The sequence below is a fragment of the Tyto alba genome, unplaced genomic scaffold (genome assembly GCF_018691265.1).
Source record: "Tyto alba isolate M040663 unplaced genomic scaffold, T.alba_DEE_v4.0 Super-Scaffold_29, whole genome shotgun sequence".
Taxonomy (NCBI): domain Eukaryota; kingdom Metazoa; phylum Chordata; class Aves; order Strigiformes; family Tytonidae; genus Tyto; species Tyto alba.
In genome coordinates, this window is record NW_024881303.1 from 5,688,211 (window position 1) to 5,708,535 (window position 20,325).

Consider the following 20,325-nt stretch of genomic DNA (forward strand, 5'->3'; position numbering starts at 1 on the left):
AAACACCCATTTTATTTCTACATAGGAGAAAGACAAAAAACAAAAATAAAAACTTATGCAGATCTGGAAAAGACTGTCCATAGAAGAAATTCCTTTATGTTGAAATCTTTCTGTTTTCCTTTGTGTGCTCCCCCTTTGATTAGGACAAACTATCAACTGGTAATTACCACATATCCACAGACCATGAACTGAAAGTCACTATGCAACAGACTTCTTGGGAATACAATTGTATGAAATTATTAGTTTCTCATTTCCCTGAGAGATACCTTCAGCTCAGTAGAGAGGGGATGACTATTAACCTATTCTTGGGTTCTTTATGAACTGCATCTCAAGCACATATTTTTTGCTGAACGTGCAAACCAAGTTTTTGCTGTCCCCACATGCTATAATTTTTTCCTAACTACAATCATACCACTGCACAGAACTTAAGGGGAACAGGAAGAGTCTTTAGAACATGTCCGGGAAAAAAACAAAACAAAACAAAACAAAACAAGTTTACTTATGTTTCAAACTGCATAGAGAAGTCTAGTATGTACCCTTTTGCTTACTGCTAGACATTTTTCTTCAGTTTATTTCTATTAGCCACACCATTCAGATTATATTTTCTTCACGAACATACTCTTGAAGCATAAGAAAAACAAAATGGTTTAACATTTCTTTGAAGTTTTCCTGCACAGTTCCTCTAAATTCAGAGGGTGGAGACATAACCACAGGACTATACAAAGACCAAAGGCATGCTGTGACAAAAAGGTATCCAAGGCCAGTGGACTGACCCAACAGAGTAAAGTCTCACAAAGAAGTTGCATTCAGAAACGTTCTGCATTACAGGGTGGATCTGAGGCAAGGGGTTCAAAGGAAAAAGGCAGATATTGTATGCACTCTAAAGTTGCCCTCCCAGCGTTTCTCAAATCTCTGATAATTTCATAAAATGAAAAATGCCAACATTGCCACATTAAGCATCACTGAATACAAATGCTTTATCAGCAATCTGCAGCCTAGTGTTGTTAATTTACATTTCAGAACAATGAAACTTTAACAAGTCAGTCACTCACTGGTTTGAAGTCTGACCATGGTAAGTCATGGTAGCAGCTTGTAATTAGGGCAGTACTGCTTATTGCTTTGAACTGCTTTCATCCCGCTGACAGCTCTTACCTTTTCAGAGTTTGTAAAAACATCAGACTTCAGCTCTCCATCCAGAAACTCATTAAAGTATTTCATCAGCTTCTGAGCCTCCACAGCCCGTTGCCGTGGCGTGTTTACCCCCTCCAGTTGGTCGCCAAGGTGACAGACCTTAGTTGCTACATAGCTGATGTGCTCATCTAGTTCTTGGAAATGTTGGAAGGCAACCTGGGAGAACAGACACGGACACAGAACTCATGATTTCCATTTACTGTACTTTCAGAAACACTAGATTTACTTCAACAAGCAGCACAGTGAATGCAGGCATCAGCTTTCCAGGTGCTGTATCTCAGAACTACAGAACTACTCAGAACCGCTAATTAAGTACATCCAACTGCTTAAAGTGTAGTGTCTTCCTCTAAGCTATTGTGAAGACTCGCTACTTTCAGAATAGCTAACACTCATTAATGGAACAGATAAGCCCCCTTTGACAGGGGAAATTGTTTTCCATCAAACCCTCTTTATTTTTATCTCAAACAGTAGCACGCTGTACCAAGAAATGTCAGTAGAGTATGTGATGCTTTTAAAACTTGCAGAGTTTAGCTCTGACTATACTCTTCAGATTTTACCTGGTTGCTTTTCTGCAGCTCTTGTACTTTCTTGGCAAATTCCTTTGCTTCCTTCTGGCATTGCTGTTCTAGTTTCTCCACCTTTCTCTGAATCCTTTCATCCATTACCTGTAATTCTTGGATATGATTTACAAATTCTTCCAATAATCTGATTTAAAATAAAATACAGTAAAGGAGACTTTAGTTTAAAAGACATTATCTTCTGTAGAGAGCTTAAAAAACAACCTCAAAAAAAAAAACTTGCCTAGAAGGCTGATATAATAATGTCTAATTTACAAATGCTATTTTGTTTTAAACTATACTACCCTGGTTGAGTAAAACTCCACGCCTACATAAAAGCTGTGTGATTGTATAAATGGTAGACCACAGGAGAGGGGAATACCTAACTACCAATCACTAAAGAATGTGGTTCTGCCACAGGTGCAAAAATCCCTGTCCCCTCATCTTCCCTAAATAAGTCTTATTAGGGCAAAGAAAGCTTAGGCCACTACATCCTTTCAGTGTAAGGGCTATAACAGGAAAATATTTTCTACTGTACATGTCAGTGTAAACTTGTAAATCAGCATCCTATTAATAGACAATGAATACAATCACTTTGTCTCATAATGTTGTTTTGGTTATAACCACGTTACTTCCTGACTTAACTTCTTTTCTTCCTATAACATATACCATTTTAAAGAGGTTTTTTTCTGCCCTTTCCCATCACTTTGATTTTTCTTTCAGACTCACATTTTACTCTTCCCAAACACAGTACATCTGAATGCATTCTTAATTTCCTCTTTTTCATTCCATTTTCAATATCTCACTTTTTCTCATTCATGTTTTTGTCCATTCAGTCCCATTGCAGTTATCTTTTCAGCTTATACTTTTCCAAACATCCCAGCCGCTGATTCCTCAGGAATGGATTACTCCCAGATCCTCCATAGCCATAAAACTCATGCTAACAACTGAAAGCATACAAAAGATTCAAGAACTCTGCTGTCCAGGTTTAGTGTCAAAGCAGAAGAGAAGAGGAAATGGGAATCCCTTCCAAGGAGCTATTTCTAGACTCCTCAGGAATCTGCATTTTCATATATACTCTGTTCAGAAGGTATTCTGCAAATGTGAAGCCCTTCCAAGCTGCAATGCTGCTGAACGGCAGAATGAGCACGCTGTTCCTCTCCTGGCTTTCCACACACAGGCTACAAAACCTTAGCAACCAGAAGGGAAAAGTAGAATGTATTATTGTGCCCTCACATAACTCCTTCCCAGTAACACTGCAGTACCTCTCTTAGCTAACATTTAGAGCTCTCTCTGACCAACACCTAAATGATACTAATGTGATTCTCTTTAGTTGCAAGGAGGGTCACTGAATTTTCAGTTTTAACTTCTGCTGCTAAGATGACTGGTTTTTACTCTGCTGCTGGGAGCACGTGAACTGTCCTTTTGCTCACCGTATTGATCTAAAAACTTATTTCAAGTGATCTCTTTACAACAGTGACTTAAAGGCACAACTTGTTAAAGAAATCTGCATTGGGGCAGATGTTTATGACTTCTTTCCTCCACTTCCTGCTTGCCAGAATCCTAAGAGTAAGCATGTTGCATTAGATTCCACAGAAAACCACAAGGAACAGACCTAAGTTTACAGAATTATATTTAAAACAAAATTTTGTTGACACAAAATTTTTAAAACAAAATTTTTGTGACACAAAGCATACTTTCAAACAAAAGCCTAGAGAAGTGCAGATAGTTTCTGTTCACTTTAACAAGCTGATTCAGTCCAGTTTAGGGTTTGTTTTTTTAAACAGGTATTGTAACAATCAGCACTTATTCGGCAATAGTACTCAATATAGTGAGTGAGTTAAAAATGCTCAAGTAGAAGAGGTAGCTGCTGGTCAGGTTTCTCAGAATAAAGACTCCAATGTTCTTTCTATCAAACAAAAGCAGCAGCATCCAAAAACAAACAAGAAAAAACATACACTAAAAGTTCTGGGGGTTTTTTGATACAAATTTTGGCTCTCTGCCCAATACTAGAAGATCCCACAAGAAAATTATTTACTGTTGCAGAATTCTCCCATTTGTTCTAAAAAAAAAAAAAAAAAAAAAAGAAAGTGCATCACAGAAGTTAAAACCAGCAGAAATACAGAAGATAGGTTAAACTGAGTGGTATTGGTACAAGTCATTAACTATTCTAAAGTATACACTAGGCACAACTGTGGAGAAAGGAACAGGAAGGAATGCTGTGTATTTCCATGCTTCTTCCTGCTTAAATCCCATGTAAAGCTCTGCATAGGATACAGGCCCCAGACTGAATGTCAAGGGTTCAGCACCTTGCTAGAACTCCAACAGTATCATTCCTCTTCTCACACCTCCAGAGAGCCAGACTGGTCCAGAAGGAATGTCCTTTGACCATGCTAATGAAGTGTTTCATATTTGCTTTTGAATATCAACAGCTTATCTATGAAGTTAGTAATTCCTAAACTTCTTAAGAGTTCTAGCTCAGGTTACTACATGCAATCTCAATCTGGAATAACATCTTGCAGATGAGGAATGACTAAGGAACAGCTATTGTACTTGCTCATCTCCCAAATTATAATCGTGTGAAAAATAAAAACACTTAATTATGTCTCTAGAAAGACTACCAATACTCGTACAAAAGCTAAGAAGTAGCACTATTTGAAAGAATCATTCTTTTCAAAATGAAAGAAGATCCAGAGCTTTGGAATACAGAAGCTTAGATGTTGAACACTGCTGTATAAAATTCTGCATCTCAGCTACCAACGCACACTCTATGCCAGCCCAGTAACCAGAGAGCTGCCTTCTCAGGGGCAGGTCCTGCACTACCTCCCCTTGTCCACTTCCCCCAGCCTAGCCTTGCTCCTTCCCACACCCACATTCCTTCTCACCACCAGCCCACAAACACATCACCTCTTCCTTTTTCACCTGCTCTCAGGCTTTTCCAGTCCCCCAAAATTGATAACCCAACTAGGAAAAAAAGTTGTTGTTGGTTTTTGTTTGGTGGTTTTTTTTTTTCTTTTGGTTTGGTTTATTTTTTTTGTCAGGTTAGTTTTCTGGCATTTTAATAAGTTAGATCAGCTTATCACGAGATCACATACCCAGAGGTAGCTGAAGATGAGGCATCACAGTGTGCAGCAAAGAGCAAGGAAGAAGGGCAACAAGCCCATCTTCATTCAGCATCAGCAAGTTGTTAATTTGATTCAGACTATACCACACAAATTCATTTTAAAACAATCTAAGTCAACACTACCATGTTCCTGCCTTTCTTCCCATCCTACCCATTTGTGCCTTTCATTTGCACCAGGACTGTAAACTACTGGGTCTTACAGCAAGTCAGCTCAGGGAGCTAAACAGCAAGAAACTCATTAAATTGACTTAACTATCATGGCAGTGAAGCCTCATATTATGCTTTAATCCAGAAAATCAAGTGCTTTGGAACATTCATGTCTGACAAGGACAAACAACATCAATTCTTCATTCAGAAGGTCTAAATCAGAAAGTGACTTTCCCTACTCTTGTTAGTGAATAATTGCTTCTGAATAATTGGCTCATGGTCACAAATTCTAGCAATTCTCCCAAATGAAAACCTCCTTGGACACACACCAACACTACATGCATGCTTTTTGTTATGCGTGTAATAAAACAGTACAATTAGAGATATTCACTTTGACCATTACGCAATTTTATTTTACCTTTTCGGATCAAAAGCTTCTCCACCTCTGGAACCTCCTCCAGGTGTTCTCCATGCCAGGCGTTCAATGTATTCATCTGCCACAAAAGGCTCCTAGCCACAGAATAAAAACTCCTTACGATGTGCCATAGCAGGTTGTTCCTTAAGCAGCTGCTTACACATCATTTTGAAAGCGTTTCTACAATCAATGTAGCTTTACTACAATCAAGAGCAAGTACAGTGTTGACAATTACCCCATCACCTCTTATGTTTACATATTTAATAGAGAACACCGTGCTTAATATTGCGGGTTTGAACATCTAGTCTACAGATTGCCAGACTACTAGCAAAGAATTTACTGTGAGCCTGTGAAGAGTTGGCTCTAAGTTACCTGATACCGAAGTTACTTATTTCCAGGTGAGCTTATGGCTCGTCATTACAAAGTGTCTGAAGCATGCAGCCACTACACTGATTTGAGATATTACATCACGAGACCCAGCAGTCAGCTGTAGCACAAATCAGATAGGAAAACTGGTCCATCTAAAAAAATTACGTGGCAAAGTAAATTTTCTTTGCAGTTGCTCAGCTCTCTGATGCAGTTCATAACATAGCATCACAAGAAGAACTGACCAAGGCACTGCCCCCTGGCAGAAACAGTGCAAGATTGCCACTGGACACTATGCAACATCAAACTGCAGCTGCAGAAACAAAGCAGAGAAAAAGTAAAAAAAAAACAAAAAACAAAAACCACACAGCAAGCATAAAAACAGATGATGGACTTGACTTCCCCAAGGTGAAGCAGGCCATGAGTATGCTAAAAATACAAGATTACTCTGGTTTCTTCCATAATATTTGCTGGAACTTTCATAAAAATACCACGCAATGGTGAACAGTTAAGATTATTTTTCTACCCAACATTGTTACCTGAAGACAGAGACCTTATTATAAAGCCAAGAGCTCCTCTTTTAGCTGGTCCAATATTTAAACCAGCTCAAACATTTCTTCACACAGTTAATGTTAAATACTCAAAACATAGTCCAACACCTACCCTTTAAAAAAACTAGTATGTATCATTTCAGCTTCATTGGTAATCTAGCAGCATTGTTTAAGTGCTCACATCAGCACATCTGCGATCAGTAAATTCTCACAACCACTAGGATTTTATGGAAAGCTTTTAATTTACATGCATCAATGGTTCTAAAACTGTGAACCACAGCCCAACAGAGTCGGGAGTGGCTCTGGTTAACAGCGGTACTTGCCACAACTCATTTCTGATAATGAGACACATGAACATGCCATTGCTGCCTTTAAGAAAGCTTGGTTTAAAAAAATAAATAAATAAAACCAGACCTCCACAACTATCAGATTGGTTCTTGTATCAATAGGTCTAAAATCTTGTCAGAAGTAATAGGGAGGGAAAACACAGCACTATAGTATTATTTTAATAACTAAAACCAAGGGTTGGAAAGCAAATATTGTCAGTTTGAGTTTGTCATTCCTCAAAAACACATTACGCCTTATCCAGTCAGAGCTAGCTATTAAACAGAAATATAAAGGTTTTTTAAATACACTTTGCAACATGCTGAATCCTGCTAGACAGGAGAGAGGTTTCACCCTTTCAAGAGATCACCTGGTAACTCCTCACTCAAAGACTGAGTAGAATAACCGTGTTTTGCTCAGCCTCCTTGGTCAAGCTTCAAAAGTAACTGGATGATACCACATATAAACTATTCCTCTACAGGCCACATCTCTTTAAGCCAGTCCTTCCAGATACACAACATTAAGTTTCCTTTACATTAATCCTTTTTATCAAAAGTTATAATGCAGTGTTTCCATACCAAGTGTAAATTCTCTCCTTATGTCATCTTTACATCTAATGTCTGGGAACATTTTTGCAATTTTAATTATAGGTGAAATGAGCCATTCATACAGTAACATTCCCTTAAAGGGAGTCCTCCAGCTTCCTAATTACCTTATGGCTCTTCACAGAAGTTCTCCTTTATATGAAAATCACAACCACAATTTTTCTTCTGAAGATCCCATAATTCAGCTGTAGTGCCATTCTAGTCACAAGGATACCAATGCCAAGTCAGCGCTATGGAAGCACCCTATATAAAGGGTGCACTGTTCACTGATGCTCTGTGTGCATACATAACATTTTCTACATTTCTCCCTTCAGATGTTTGCACTAGAAGATAATTCACATACACATCCCTAGTGATTTTGATTTTTTATTCCTTTTTTTTTTTGCAGAACAATGTTTACAGGGCTTTTCTGCACACCTATCAAAGCCTCCTCTCCTATGGAAATCTGAACCCTCAAAAATAAAATTATACTGCCAGTCTTGCTCTATCCATTATGCCTCTATACTCCTCTAAAGCTCCCTGGAGAGCATGTGTACACGGAGTGTCTGCAGCTCCCTCCACTGCATCCCCAAAACTAGCTGGGCACATGGCAACAAGCGCTGGGGTTGACCCCAAGCTCGGTGCCACCCCACCAGCCGCGAGGCCAAACTGAACTGGGAGCAGCCCAGTCCCCTCCGCTGCCCTTCCCACCACATGGGCACTCACGTGTGTCCCCCTCTTCCACAGTGCTCATCCCGGCACCCGTCTGCCTCTCTCCCTCTGCAACACCTGCTATTCTGCAAAACTGATAAACCTGCACTTTGTTTTAACAATCTGACACATCAGCAAAGAGTGTTAATTAGTTTAGTTAGTCCTAAATGATGGCAGAATCACTGTTACACACAGGGGCAGTAATATTTTGAAGGGGCATAACCTGGGGAATACCTGTTTTTCATGAACTTACATAGGAGACCTGCCCTTCAGTTTTTTAATCATATAAACCCTGTTCTGTATGATTCAAAAATAGTAACTGCAGGGGATATTATTATGTGCAGAATACTAACCAACAGAGAAAAAAATGAGCTTTTTCTTCCAAATTTTCACAAAGGGTGTGCTAAAAATAATCTACTTGATTTAGAAAGAACAAATGAAGTTCAACAGTGTCTTTTTAAGACACAATTTCACAGGTTCTACTGCAAATCCTAAATATTTTTTATTTGTATATCGTAACATTAAACTGAGCAAATATATGCAGATCCCTTGATATTAGGGTTACCTATAGCAGACAGCCTAATTCCTATTTTAAGTTTCCTATCCAGTCCTGCAAAAATTGCTGAAAATCAGCTATTACAAATGTCATTTGCAAGTCCTCTGACTCTTATCAGATGAGCCCCAACAGTCGATTTTTTCATAGCTTTGAACTTCCCTCTAGCTCTAGATGAACTAACGCGATCCTATCCATTCAGCTAATACTACTGATTTAATAAGAGATATGCCTGAAGTGGATGATAACCTGGTTTGATCTGGTCTGTAAATGAAACTAAACTGGGCCCAGCCACATAAAACCCAGTTTAGAAGTAATCATTGTTAAATTACGCTTTGAGTTATATGAGGGAGAATTGAGTCCATGTTGTGTCCATTTTCAGCACAGATCCTTCTACACAATGTCACATATCTAGATTGAAAATCACTTTCAAATACATATTCATGAAAACATGGCAAATACCATGCTCAGTATGCAGCTAATGGTAACTCCCGTAATAAGCACATTTTCATGTTCTAACCTATATGGCAGTGACTTCAAACTAACATAGTAGGTAATGTTAATTTAGTGAAGGTCAGCAAAACCTCTCTTGCCTTTGGAGTGAAGTGAAATCAGAAGGGAAAGAAGCATTGGCTTCCATATTGGAAAACATAATTTCAAGCCCTATCTCTAGGTAAAGGTCTCACCTACTCTGCAATTTCATCTTTACTGCTATAGCAAAATGGAATAAATTGTCGCATGACAAAATATACAGTTTTCTGTCCACATCCAAGTCATCTCACATTCAACATCCCTCAAAGAACAGAACTGCACTGTCATCACATTGATAAATCAACGTGCTCCCAGGGCAGTTAGTGAGGTGCAGAGAGGGTATCACACCTGTGGGTATATAGCTACTTACAACACCGTGTATCAGTTCCGCTGTTTTTTTTTAAACCACTCAAGCCAAAAGATGTGAGTCATAATACTCATGTGCCATAACAGTGATTCATAAATAAAAATGCACACAATGCATTCATATAAACCACAGACATAGGATCTTCCAGAGGAACAGGAAGACCTTTCCTGAAGGCTGGGTAAAGCGGGTCCCAGTGCTAACACACCAAATGAACAACGGGCTCTTGAGTGACCCAGAGAGCAAATAAAGGATACCCGGTAACGGCACCACATCCCCGTGCACTAGCTGTAGGACAAATGCTTTCTCTTTATCACTGGTCACACCATGACAGGTCCAGGCCAGGAGAGAAGAATTTGTCAGACTCCTGCTATATTCCTGCTCTGCTCCTGCACAGCCTTGGGCAAGCTATTCGGTTTCTCGTGCCTCAGTTCCAAGGCGGCTAAAGGGAGGGCAAAGTTATTTCCTTATTTCGGATGAGGAGAAGCCTTGCTGAGATACCACAGTGCCGGGGTCAACCGAGTACGTGCCTCCGGGAGCAGCAGCGTGGCGGCCGGGCCTGGCGTGGCCTGTCACCCCGCTGAAGGCAGCGCCCCATCCGCTGACAAGACCCGGGAGCCCCAGGGGAAGGAGGCCCAGTCAGGAGGGGCACCCCGAGCCCGAGGGAAGGTGAGGGGCTGCATTCCCCCGAGGCAGCACCCACTCTTGGGGGTGGTCGTGGGGGGTGTCCTCACACGCACACACACACCCCCCGACACCTCCTCTCCTCAGGTTCCGGCATTGCGCCGCTCGCCCTCCGCACACGCCCTCACCGCGGAGCCGGGGCGGGAGGGCCCGTTCATCCTCCCCGCGGCCTCGCCACCCGCGTAGGAGCTCGCCCGCCGCGGCGGGAGGCCACCGCATCCCCTCGGAGAGCCGGCCGGCCCCGCCGCCGCCTCCCGCCCGCGGGGGAGCCGCAGCGCTCCCCGCACCCACCTCGAAGAGCTCGGCCGTGGCAGCCATGGCCTGAGGGAGGACGGCGGGACCCCTCAGCGACCCGCCGCCCCGCCGCTGCCGCCCATTGTGTCCCGCCGCCCCGGCACCAGCAGCAGCCGCCGCGGCGCCGCCTCCGCCCGCCGGAAATGGGCCTGCGCCGGGCGGCCGCCGCCGGGGAGGGGCCGGGAGCTGGGCGCGGCGGCCTCTCCCCCCCTCTCAGCGCCGCTCCGCCGCCATCGCCATGGCCCTGCGGGGGCTGTGGCTCCTCAGGCCCGGCCCCGGGGCCGCCGGCACCGTGCTCTTCTCCAGGTAACCGAGGCGGCGGGGATGGGCGCGGGGCCGTCGTGCGGCCGCCTCTCCCCGGGCTGCGCGTCCTGCCGGGCGTCCGGCCCCGGGCAGGAGGGAAAGGGAGGGGGAGGAGGCGCGCCGGGCTCGGCGGGGCCGCCGGGCCCCGGCACGGCTGCAAAAACACCCCGAGTGCTTCGTGTTGAGTAAATCCCTTCGCTCGTCGAAGCGCCGCTTGATGTTTCTGAACCCGATTTTGGCAATTTATGGGTTCAGACAACGCGCTTCCAAAATAATCTGGTTGGTTGTTTGGGGTTTTTGTTTTGTTTTGTTTTTTAACAATTTCTGCTCTTTGCACATGACTTTCTTCCTCTTTCTGTTACTGTGATTATTTTAGCCGGCTCTTCTCTGTCCTAACGTGAAAAAGGACAAGGTAGTGATTATTAAATACCGTCAAATGAACAAAATGGGCAAAGTGGAAAGCAAATATTTTGCTTGTATTCTTTCCTCATTGTTTTGTAACCAAATGAAAAGTACGGTATTTTCAAGCAGAAATTTAACTTTTCATTTGATTTTTTGCATACAAAGGCGGGTTTTTTTAAGTTAGTGAACCAAAGGAGGACTGTGTATTCAGAACTCTCACAGAGTTTTAAGTAAGGCTTTGGGCTAGGCAGGCTGCTTGTGTTGGTCTGGCAAAATTTGTTGCTATTTTCTTGTACTCGCTGTGGTTTCAGAAAACTCAGTTCAAAAGAATGAGAGGAAAAATAACTGACGGGTATGGAAAGGAAAAATACTGAGACCTGCCTAGTAGATGTGATCAACAGTCCTAGTCTGAATTCAGTAAAACTGAAGAGAGAACCTAGAAGGAGGAAAAAAAAAAAAAAAAAAAAAAAAAACAACACCAAAAAGACAGGCAAGTAGACTATCTTCCATCTTCAGGTGCAGACAGATCTCTACTTTGGACATTCCTCTGATTGTTTTAGGATTAGTATTATAGTCCTTGTATTACCTACAAGACTAGAGATGAGGCCTCCCCTCTACAAACACAGAGAAAGAAAATGCCTTGTCCCAAAAAAGCTGAGAGTGTAATCACCCCAGAGGAAGGGGGGGTCTAGTGACAGGGATATGTGAAGTAACTTGTCACACAGTAAGTGGCAGAGACAAGGAATAGCACTCCTTTGAAAAGCGCAAACTATACTTGATACTTCAAGTGATTTCCAGACTTAGATCTTTCAAGTTCCCAGAGGAAATAATAGGGCTGTGGAAACCCCAAGTTTATCCTCCTAACTGACCTTAAATTCAACAAAGCGCACAGACAATATAAAGAATGCGGGATCACATGGCAACTGTTGGTTTCGGGACTTACGCACTCAGCTGGAGATACGTGAGCCCTGATCTTTAACCCCAGAGAAGACATCTGAGACATCAAAGCATTCCACTTTTTTTGAGCTGATCATAACTTAATTCAGGCAACAAGTATGGTCTCTCTCTTGAATCACCAAATCTCATTCACCCCTGGAAACTTTCATCTTTTTAAGTTTTCATGACTTTCTAGAAGGGAATACTGAAAAACAGATCTAAAGGGCTAACTAATCATCTAATGACTCAGCTAAAGCTGGGAAGATTCAGTGGGAGGAGAAGATTGCTGTGGCACAGGGACAGCTTCAGCAAATGGAACAGGCAGATTGGGACATAAGTAAGACAAAGCTAGACTGAAATATCTCCTCTTTCCTTGTTTTTAAAACATCGACCAAAAATAGGAGATGCTCACCAAGGTTTTATGTAGCAACTTATCAACAACCGTGCTGTGGAACTCATAAATTTTCAAGCAGAAAAGCCACTCGGTTTCCTTGCTCTTCAAAATAGACATGAGACTGTAGGGAAGCAGTTTACTGTCATCTGTATCCTGTTTACGGATCTCGTAGCCAGAAGCCAGAGCTGCCTTTGCTTGCTTTCTCCTTACTGAAAAAAAAAAAAAAAAAAAAAAAAAAAAAAAAAGGCAAGCTGGGTAGGTGCACCTGATTAAAACAAAAAAGCACAGTCATTGAAAATAAGCATGAGGGAGTGTAGCTGCTTCCAGCAAGAGACTGCTACTCAGTTAAGACAAAATGGTGTAGGTGGGACTTAGAGGCAACAGGGTAAAAACCATGCAAGGGTTCAGGAGCAGAAGGGGAACGCTGCATGTGGAGGTCATAGATAAAACAAAAGTACCACATTGCTGGGGTTACAAATTCCATGGCAATTTAAGAAACAGACTGTCAATGTGTCTTAAAAAAGATGGTATAAAAAGGGGAATAAATTCAGGTATTTATGTATCTGTGCATTTTTTCTCCCATGTTTGTGTGTAAGCATGGCTCTGAGCGCAAACAAACATGCAACCTGAGAACAGATCTGCTACAAGGCGATTCGTAAAGTGATTTAACTAGCTGACTGGTGAATAACCTGTGATAGGCACTTTGAAGGCCCATGGAGAACTACTAAGAGAGTGTAGAAAAGAGAGTGTAGAAAAGCTAGCCTGTTATCAAACTTAATGTGAGAGAGACTCGGGGGAGTCTGTAGTTCCAAAAAAGGATTAAAACCAATGCATTAGTGGAAGTAATGTTTTTTCTTTTCTTGACTATTTATTAAGACAACTCTTCAGTTCCTCTTAATAGAATTAGGTTAGCTTGAGAATAAATTCATCCCTCTTTCCTTTAAAAAATAATACTGATTCAGAAGGAAAAAATTCCAGACGTAGCATTAAACATCTAGTATGATTTTTCTCAAATATTATCTCTAAGAGATCTGAAATTAAGTTTAAACATTGATGCAACATAACAATTTTAAAATATTCAAAACCTTTGCTTCTCCATGACATTATGATTTTTATCTTAAATACTCAAAAAAAAAATTAAATTATAAAGTCACATATATTGCACTTGTAGTGTGGAATCCATTTTCCCAGAAAGCCATTCATCTCCTGCTGGAAAAAACGGTCTTATTTACAGTGAAATATTTTTTGTATTTATAATATTGTAAAGATTTTTATCTAATCTTGTTAATCAGTTAAAGCAATTGCTGCAGATGAATTGTGTAAACTCATAACAGCAATTAATAACCTGTATATAAGTAACTTCCATTATACTGTCTCGTAAATATAGTACTTAGCAGAGTAGCAAAGCTGTAGCAGTAGCATACTATATCTAGGCAAGAAGCCGTTGTAGTTGAATTTGATTACGTGGGATATCAGTTTTCTTCAGTTTCTGAAAACTTGTCTTCAGTGTGATCTCGCTTCTTAGAAATATTTTGCTGTTGAAGTTGCACTGCGCTGGTGTGAGTCATGCTTGGGTTCATTACTGTCGTTTAAACATCCTATACCTTTGTGCAACAGGAGGGGTAGACAGACAGATTTGTATTTTATTAAAAAGATGAGTGAATGTGTTTGCTCAAAGCTTACAGTAAAAATCCACCTGCTAGAATGAATACTAATTACTCATGAAATAGTTTTATTTTTTAGATTCTGATCCTGTCACTGTTTCTGTGAGGACACTGCTGGCTTTTACTTACACAAGGTTACTTTTAGGACCAGGGGGGACTCTGGGAGTTATTTGAATACCTAAGAGAAAACCATCCTTGACTATTTCAATACTCCAAAGATTTTTATAATGCTTTTGCATTCTCTGACAACCAGCAAAGGGATTGTGTGGTTCTGCTTCTAGGAACTCCGTTGTTATGGTATTTTGGGTGGGAAAAGATGAGTAGCACTAACACACTCTTATTTCCACGTCACAGACGTTACCCCACCGTTGAAATACGCGCTGAGACCTTCAACGGGTCAACGCATGTGCCTGTACCATCTGACAGCGCTTTCCTTAAAGCCTTGCTTTTTGAGCTGAGGCTCATAGATGACCATATTTTTGTGGAGCATCGAGATACTTGCACTCGAATCAATCATTCATCGGTATATTCAGTTCGCACCGAAGGAGGGGATCTCTGGCCCGTGCTTGCTTTTCAGAAGAGTGGTCTGATATATGCGTGTCTTCCACTAGTCGAGGAGACCTTGGAGCCACGGCCGCCCCTCCTCACCGTTAGTGGGCTCTCACAAGGACTGGCTCTTCTCTTAGGCATTGCAGCCTACGTCTCTCCAAGTTGGAAAAACGAAGCTGAGATGAGTGTGAAAATAGGGCAGCTTCGAAATTTGCTTATACAGGCCTGTCCACTTGGCACCCCCTTAAACACAAACATATGCAGCTTAAACAGCTCGTTCGATGACATTCAGGAAATGCCTACAGATGAGAATCAACCAGCTTGGAGATCCAGCACGTATAAAGGCAAACCTCAGGTTAATGTCTGTATCACTGAAAAAGTCAAGTGTACGCAGTATGACAAAAGAGAGGTTGTGGGCATGTGGCAAGTTTATGGAGCTGTAAATTGCAAGGTGAGAGCATTTTATGTGCAAGCCTGACCAAAGTAGTTCTTGTGCAAGCACAGTGGGAAAGTAAATACTCATGCCATTTTACTTTGGTATGTGATCAGTAAATTTCTAACACACTAATATTTCAAAGTGTAATGAACTATTACGTATTAGACTAATGCGTTAGTGGTTTTCATTTTGATCTCTACTGTTTTTTTCCTGCATGCTTCATGCATTTTTTCAGTAACTATTTATGGGACTTAAATTTTCAGCAGTAGCTAGATTGCATGTATTTTCCCAAATTTTTCTTATTTTAAATGAAATAGGGAGAAATAATGTCATACAGTCTTTGCATACAGCGATTGAGAAACGATAGTGCTAACACCAAGTTTCTTTCCAGCTATCTAATAAGCAATGTGTTAAATAACAATTAGAAACAAAATTTCTGAATGAGTCTTCTACAAATGTCTTTACATGAGCATTTTTAATTAATTTTCCAACCAAATGAAAGTTTACTCTTCTACTTTATTCTATTACAACAGCAGTTTGAATCCACAAAATTTGTTTGGCTGATGTAAGAACAGTTGATACAGAATCTGGTGAAAGAAACTGGTTGTATCGTTATTTTGAATGTTTTTGTATGTGCCAGTGGTTTTCGTTGTTTAATATTAAAAATTGGGGAATACTGACTAAATAGATCAGTAATAATTATGAAATAGATTCAAATTTGTGGGGTTTACAATTGATGTATTTAACATTCTTCGTTCTGAATTATGCTTAGGGAGTACACTATGTTATCACAGTACGCTGTATTTAGAACTGCCAGTGTTTTAAGAGGTGAAAGACCTTCTAGTAAAGTGGATCATGGTAATTGAATTATTTGTGAGAGGTGGGATACTCATCTCTGAAGGAAGCCAACCCAAGTACTGCACTTCTGAAGACTGGGTTATTTCCCACCAGCCATGCTGGTAGGGATTGTGTGGGTGAACAGCTTCCTGCTCTCAGAGGGACAAGTTTCTAGGTCATCTTGCAGACTGGATGGCCTTACTTAAGGAGAAAGCCCTGGTGTAATTGTGCACTGCTGAGCTGGCACACGGAGGGACGAGAAAATGGATGTGCTGCACATGGTTACTGTGGGAAAGCTGACATGAGACCACAGTGGCCATTAATAGCATGCTTGAATCCATTAAGCAGATGTAAAAGTAAATTAATTCATTAGACTGTCACCAAGTGTGTTTATGTAACATTCGTAATGATGTAGCTATACAGTAAGGCTTTGGCTTGCTTATCTGCTGTTTTCTTGCTAAAGAGTACTTGTTACTTAAGAGACATTTAGCTAAGACTGCATCACTAGCCCTACTGTGGGAAAGGCTACAGAAGTGGGAAAGGGACTTTGTCCTGAAAGTATTTGTCAGTACTAATGTTTGAAGCCAGTTAAAAAATTGTAGTGTGATTTTTTTTTTTTTTTTTTTTTTTTTTTTAATGCTTGTATTCAATTTTTGAACATCTATTTTTGACTTGAGGGAGATACTCTAAAATAACTTATTGGCTTCATTTTTTCAAGTGTGACATAGAGGGATCTGCACCAAACGTAACTCTCAGTTTGAATCTCCCAAGTAATGGTCCTCCGCTCCAAGATATTGTGGTCCATCATTGTGTGACTTCTGTTGACCCTGCCATGCTGATGTCCAGTAGTGTCGAGCCACTGGATGATTCCGTGTACAATGGACCTTACAAATTTCCTTTCGTTCCTCCTTCGGATTCATTCAACTTGTGTTACTACACCTCCCAGGTAATAACATCCCTGACCCTCATTATTTTCCAGTGTTCAAACAGGAATAAAAATGCCTGTGTAGTTGCATGTGTCTGAATGAGTTTCGGTCCAATACAGGTGAGTAAGATGTTTTTTATATAATAAACAGCTTGAAAGACACTTTGGAACTTGAGTCATCTGAGTCACGTTCAGGAGATGCCAGTACTTTTGACTTCTTGGCATGGCTGCTCTTACTTTAAATGAACCACTTAGATGCCTGAATTAGACAAAATATCATGTCAAGTGCATATATCACAAATCTATGTATTCCAAGCAGGCTGAAGGGTTTGGAACAGTCAGCAGTTAATATGTGTTTGTTATTTTTTAAAGTACTTTAGGAATAAAAGCAGTATATAATTGATCTTACAATGATGGTGTTAACTTATCTTGAGAATTAATATAGTTTTTTTCAGGTTCCTGTCCCACCAATTTTGGGATGTTACCAACTCATTGAAGAGGGATCGCAGTTAAAAATAACAGTTAATTTAAAGCTTCATGAGAGCATAAAGAATTCTTTTGAGTACTGTGAAGCTTGTATACCTTTCTTCAACAGGTAGGAATAAATAAATCATAAAGAAATTTCTTCAATTTCTCTGTGGTCTTCTTGAAATGAACCTATCAGGAGTCAGTATAACAACTTATGCTCCATCAGAGTACTACCAGTGGACGCTGATCTTGCAGATGTCAGGAAGCCCCCTTGGAATTCTTGTAATTTCCAGAATACAGACTTGTACCAGAATATTTGGAAATGTTCTGAATACTTCTGTTGTGCATCCTGTTTCCCTTTGGTATTTTTTCAGATGAAACACTGCCACAATCCTCCAGGTGAATTAAGTCTCAAGATCACTTCCAACCCAGGTTTACCTGTTCCTTAAGCCTGCTAATCCTAGCTACAGATCAGCTTATCAAAAATATAGTTAGTTAAAATTAAAATGATAGTTTTCATGTAAGCCTCTCTGAAACTGCCATCACTATGCTGTCACATAATTATCATGAAAATTTAAAGGTTAAGTGATACAAAGTTGCTGATGCTGATGATAGTGTTAGTAAAACACTTTCAGTGAGCAAAAGACAGTAAAATATCGACTTCATCTTCTGTGATTACTAGATTGGGACCATGGTGATGTCCTCTGGGTCTGTAATTTCTTTTCAAAATTAGCACTGTGCTCAGATAGGTATGATTCGTCTGTATGCATGTAAAGAATGTCTTTCAGCATTTTGTCGCTTTCTTTAACAAAATGGGTGTTAACAAATATTGAATGATACTGACTCCAATGTTTTTATTTCTCTGTCATACAATAGGGGCCCAATCGCTCAATTAGAGTACAAAGTTAGTTATGGCCAACTGGATTTTTCACGAGAGAAGAGCCTGCTGGTTTGGGTCATTGGTAAGCAGAATGCTCCTGTGCACTCTTACGTCCTATGTCAGTGTATAGTGTAGGCAGAACTGTATATTTTCTTACAGATGTTGTTTCTGGCTTTAGGACAGAAGTTCCCTAAGTCTTTGGAAGTTTCTCTCACTGGAACCGTGTCCTTTGGCCCTGCAGGCAAAGAGCACCCAACTGATTATATTTGCACTGGGAACACTGCATATGTAAAAGTAAGTCGCAGGCGCTGTGAAAAGATGCCTCAGTAGTCATTTTTTTATTATCTTAAATTGGCTATGAAGATATGTTGATTTCAAATCAGACATAATGATTACCCTTTTTGTTCTCAGCATGGAGTTTTCTGTTGTCTTGCTTGCAGGATTTTACATCCTGTCATTTTGGAGTACGCTTGCACACCAAGAGCATGTAACTCATTCCCAGTATTTGCACAGCAAGCATGACAATATGCATCTGATCATGTTTTCCCTCCCTTTCTATAGCTGTATTTTAGGATCCCAGACTTTACACTTACTGGATGTTACGTAGACCAGCATTCTATTCAGATCTTTGTACCAGGAAAACCCAAAATTACTGCATGTGAGTTGCTAAAAATGTCATTTATTTAGCTGAAACTGTGTACTGAAGTTATAAACTGGATGTCAATGGCTAAAATTAGGTAGCTAAAGTTGGACAAAGCTTTTTCCTGGTTTGCTTGGGACATGCCAGCAGTTTTGTTCTCTGCTTTGTTTGGGTTTTTGTTTGTGATGCTTAAAGCGTCCCTAGAGTAGGGACTGGCATCTCCCTTACAGATGAAAGGTCTTATTACTCAGTTACAAAGTCAAGCTCTCTCTTGGGCTCTCTCCCCTTTGCCCTGTGATGCTTTACTGTGCTCTGCATAACGGCAGAACTTTTACAGGGGAGGCAAAGAACGCCTCTCTAGTCTGGCCCCTTGTTTAGGACACTTCTGTCAGAGGTGTGATATGTGGCAATACCCAGGTATGGAACTCAGCTCCTTGCGTGCAAGGCGAGGCTGTTGCTGTCGGTGTCATCACACCAACATCCCATAGAGCATGTGGCTCTACACTAAATCTGTGGAACAGAAACCAAGTCTCCTTATTCTTAACACATGGCTACTTCCAAATCTGCACCAAAAATACACTGTTTGGGAACGCAGGAAGCACTCGTTAAATCTCAGTAAGACTGCCTAATTGAAGCATTTTTATTTGTTGCTGTCTATCTGCTGCAACTTCTCTCAGTCATGTTAGAAGTCTGTAAATGCCTTTTGAAAACTCTGATCTACACAGATAAGTTTGTGACAGGTCACATTCAGTCCTAAACTGTAACACAAAAAGCATCATTTTCATACTGTATATTTTATACCAAGTATGCAATTTATATTCATTGAACAAAATCCAAGCCATTCACCTGCTTTTGGTTTAACCTCTGTTTGAATTTTAAGCTCATGTCTGATACATTAGTAAAGGTAATTGAAGCTGAGACTTTAAATGTCTCATTATCAGAAACGATTTTCAAATAATAATAAGAGTCTTACAGTTTAAAGAGGCCATTATACCTTTTCTGTAAACTAGTAAGGATGGATTAGTAGTCTGTTAACTTGGATGAAGGAATGTCTGATTGTTAGGCTCCCTGTAATTCTTATTTTTCTTGCCTGTTTTTTTTTTTATAGCCCGGGAACTGATTTCTTCCGATTACTACATCTGGAATTCCAAAGCACCAGCACCTATGGTGTACAAAACCTTACTTGACTAATTTCCTTGTGAGTGATTTTTGTATTTAAACAAAACAGACAGCTAATGAGAGTAATATATTGATACAGTGAAAATAAATATTCTCCAGCACTTGTACTTTGTATGTTTGCTTAAAAAATTCTGTTGTTTAGTTCTGGATAACAGCTTAGAGAAAACAATTTGAAATGTGCTTGCCACGGCCATTTTTACGTTCCCTTCTAGCATTTCCTGGTACAAAATAAGCACCTAGTGACACAGATATAGACTGGTATGATTGGGCACATCTTCCAGTTACTTCACTGGTTTTGTAAACCAGAGAGCTCATG

The 20,325-nt window shown here is 40.5% G+C and overlaps 2 protein-coding genes across 2 annotated transcripts in view; one reads left to right on the forward strand and one right to left on the reverse strand.

The window, feature by feature from the left end:
• Window positions 1-10,525, reverse strand: part of EXOC5 (exocyst complex component 5) — a 29,083-nt gene extending 18,558 nt beyond the window's left edge. Inside the window, exons 1-4 of the mRNA XM_033009783.2 lie at window positions 10,394-10,525; window positions 5,438-5,529; window positions 1,749-1,896; window positions 1,153-1,347 (exon numbers count right to left, since the gene is read on the reverse strand). Of these exons, the coding sequence (XP_032865674.1) occupies window positions 1,153-1,347; window positions 1,749-1,896; window positions 5,438-5,529; window positions 10,394-10,420 (462 nt within the window). The 5' untranslated portion in view covers window positions 10,421-10,525. The remainder of the gene's footprint in view (window positions 1-1,152; window positions 1,348-1,748; window positions 1,897-5,437; window positions 5,530-10,393) is intronic.
• Window positions 10,526-10,530: 5 nt separating this feature from the next.
• On the forward strand, window positions 10,531-20,116 carry AP5M1 (adaptor related protein complex 5 subunit mu 1). The gene is made up of 8 exons (XM_033009790.2): window positions 10,531-10,702; window positions 14,450-15,095; window positions 16,636-16,863; window positions 17,298-17,437; window positions 18,187-18,272; window positions 18,369-18,484; window positions 18,752-18,848; window positions 19,939-20,116. Exons 1-8 carry the CDS (start codon window positions 10,635-10,637, stop codon window positions 20,019-20,021), a joined length of 1,464 nt encoding a protein of 487 aa, XP_032865681.2. The 5' UTR covers window positions 10,531-10,634; the 3' UTR covers window positions 20,022-20,116.
• Window positions 20,117-20,325: the final 209 nt, after the last annotated feature.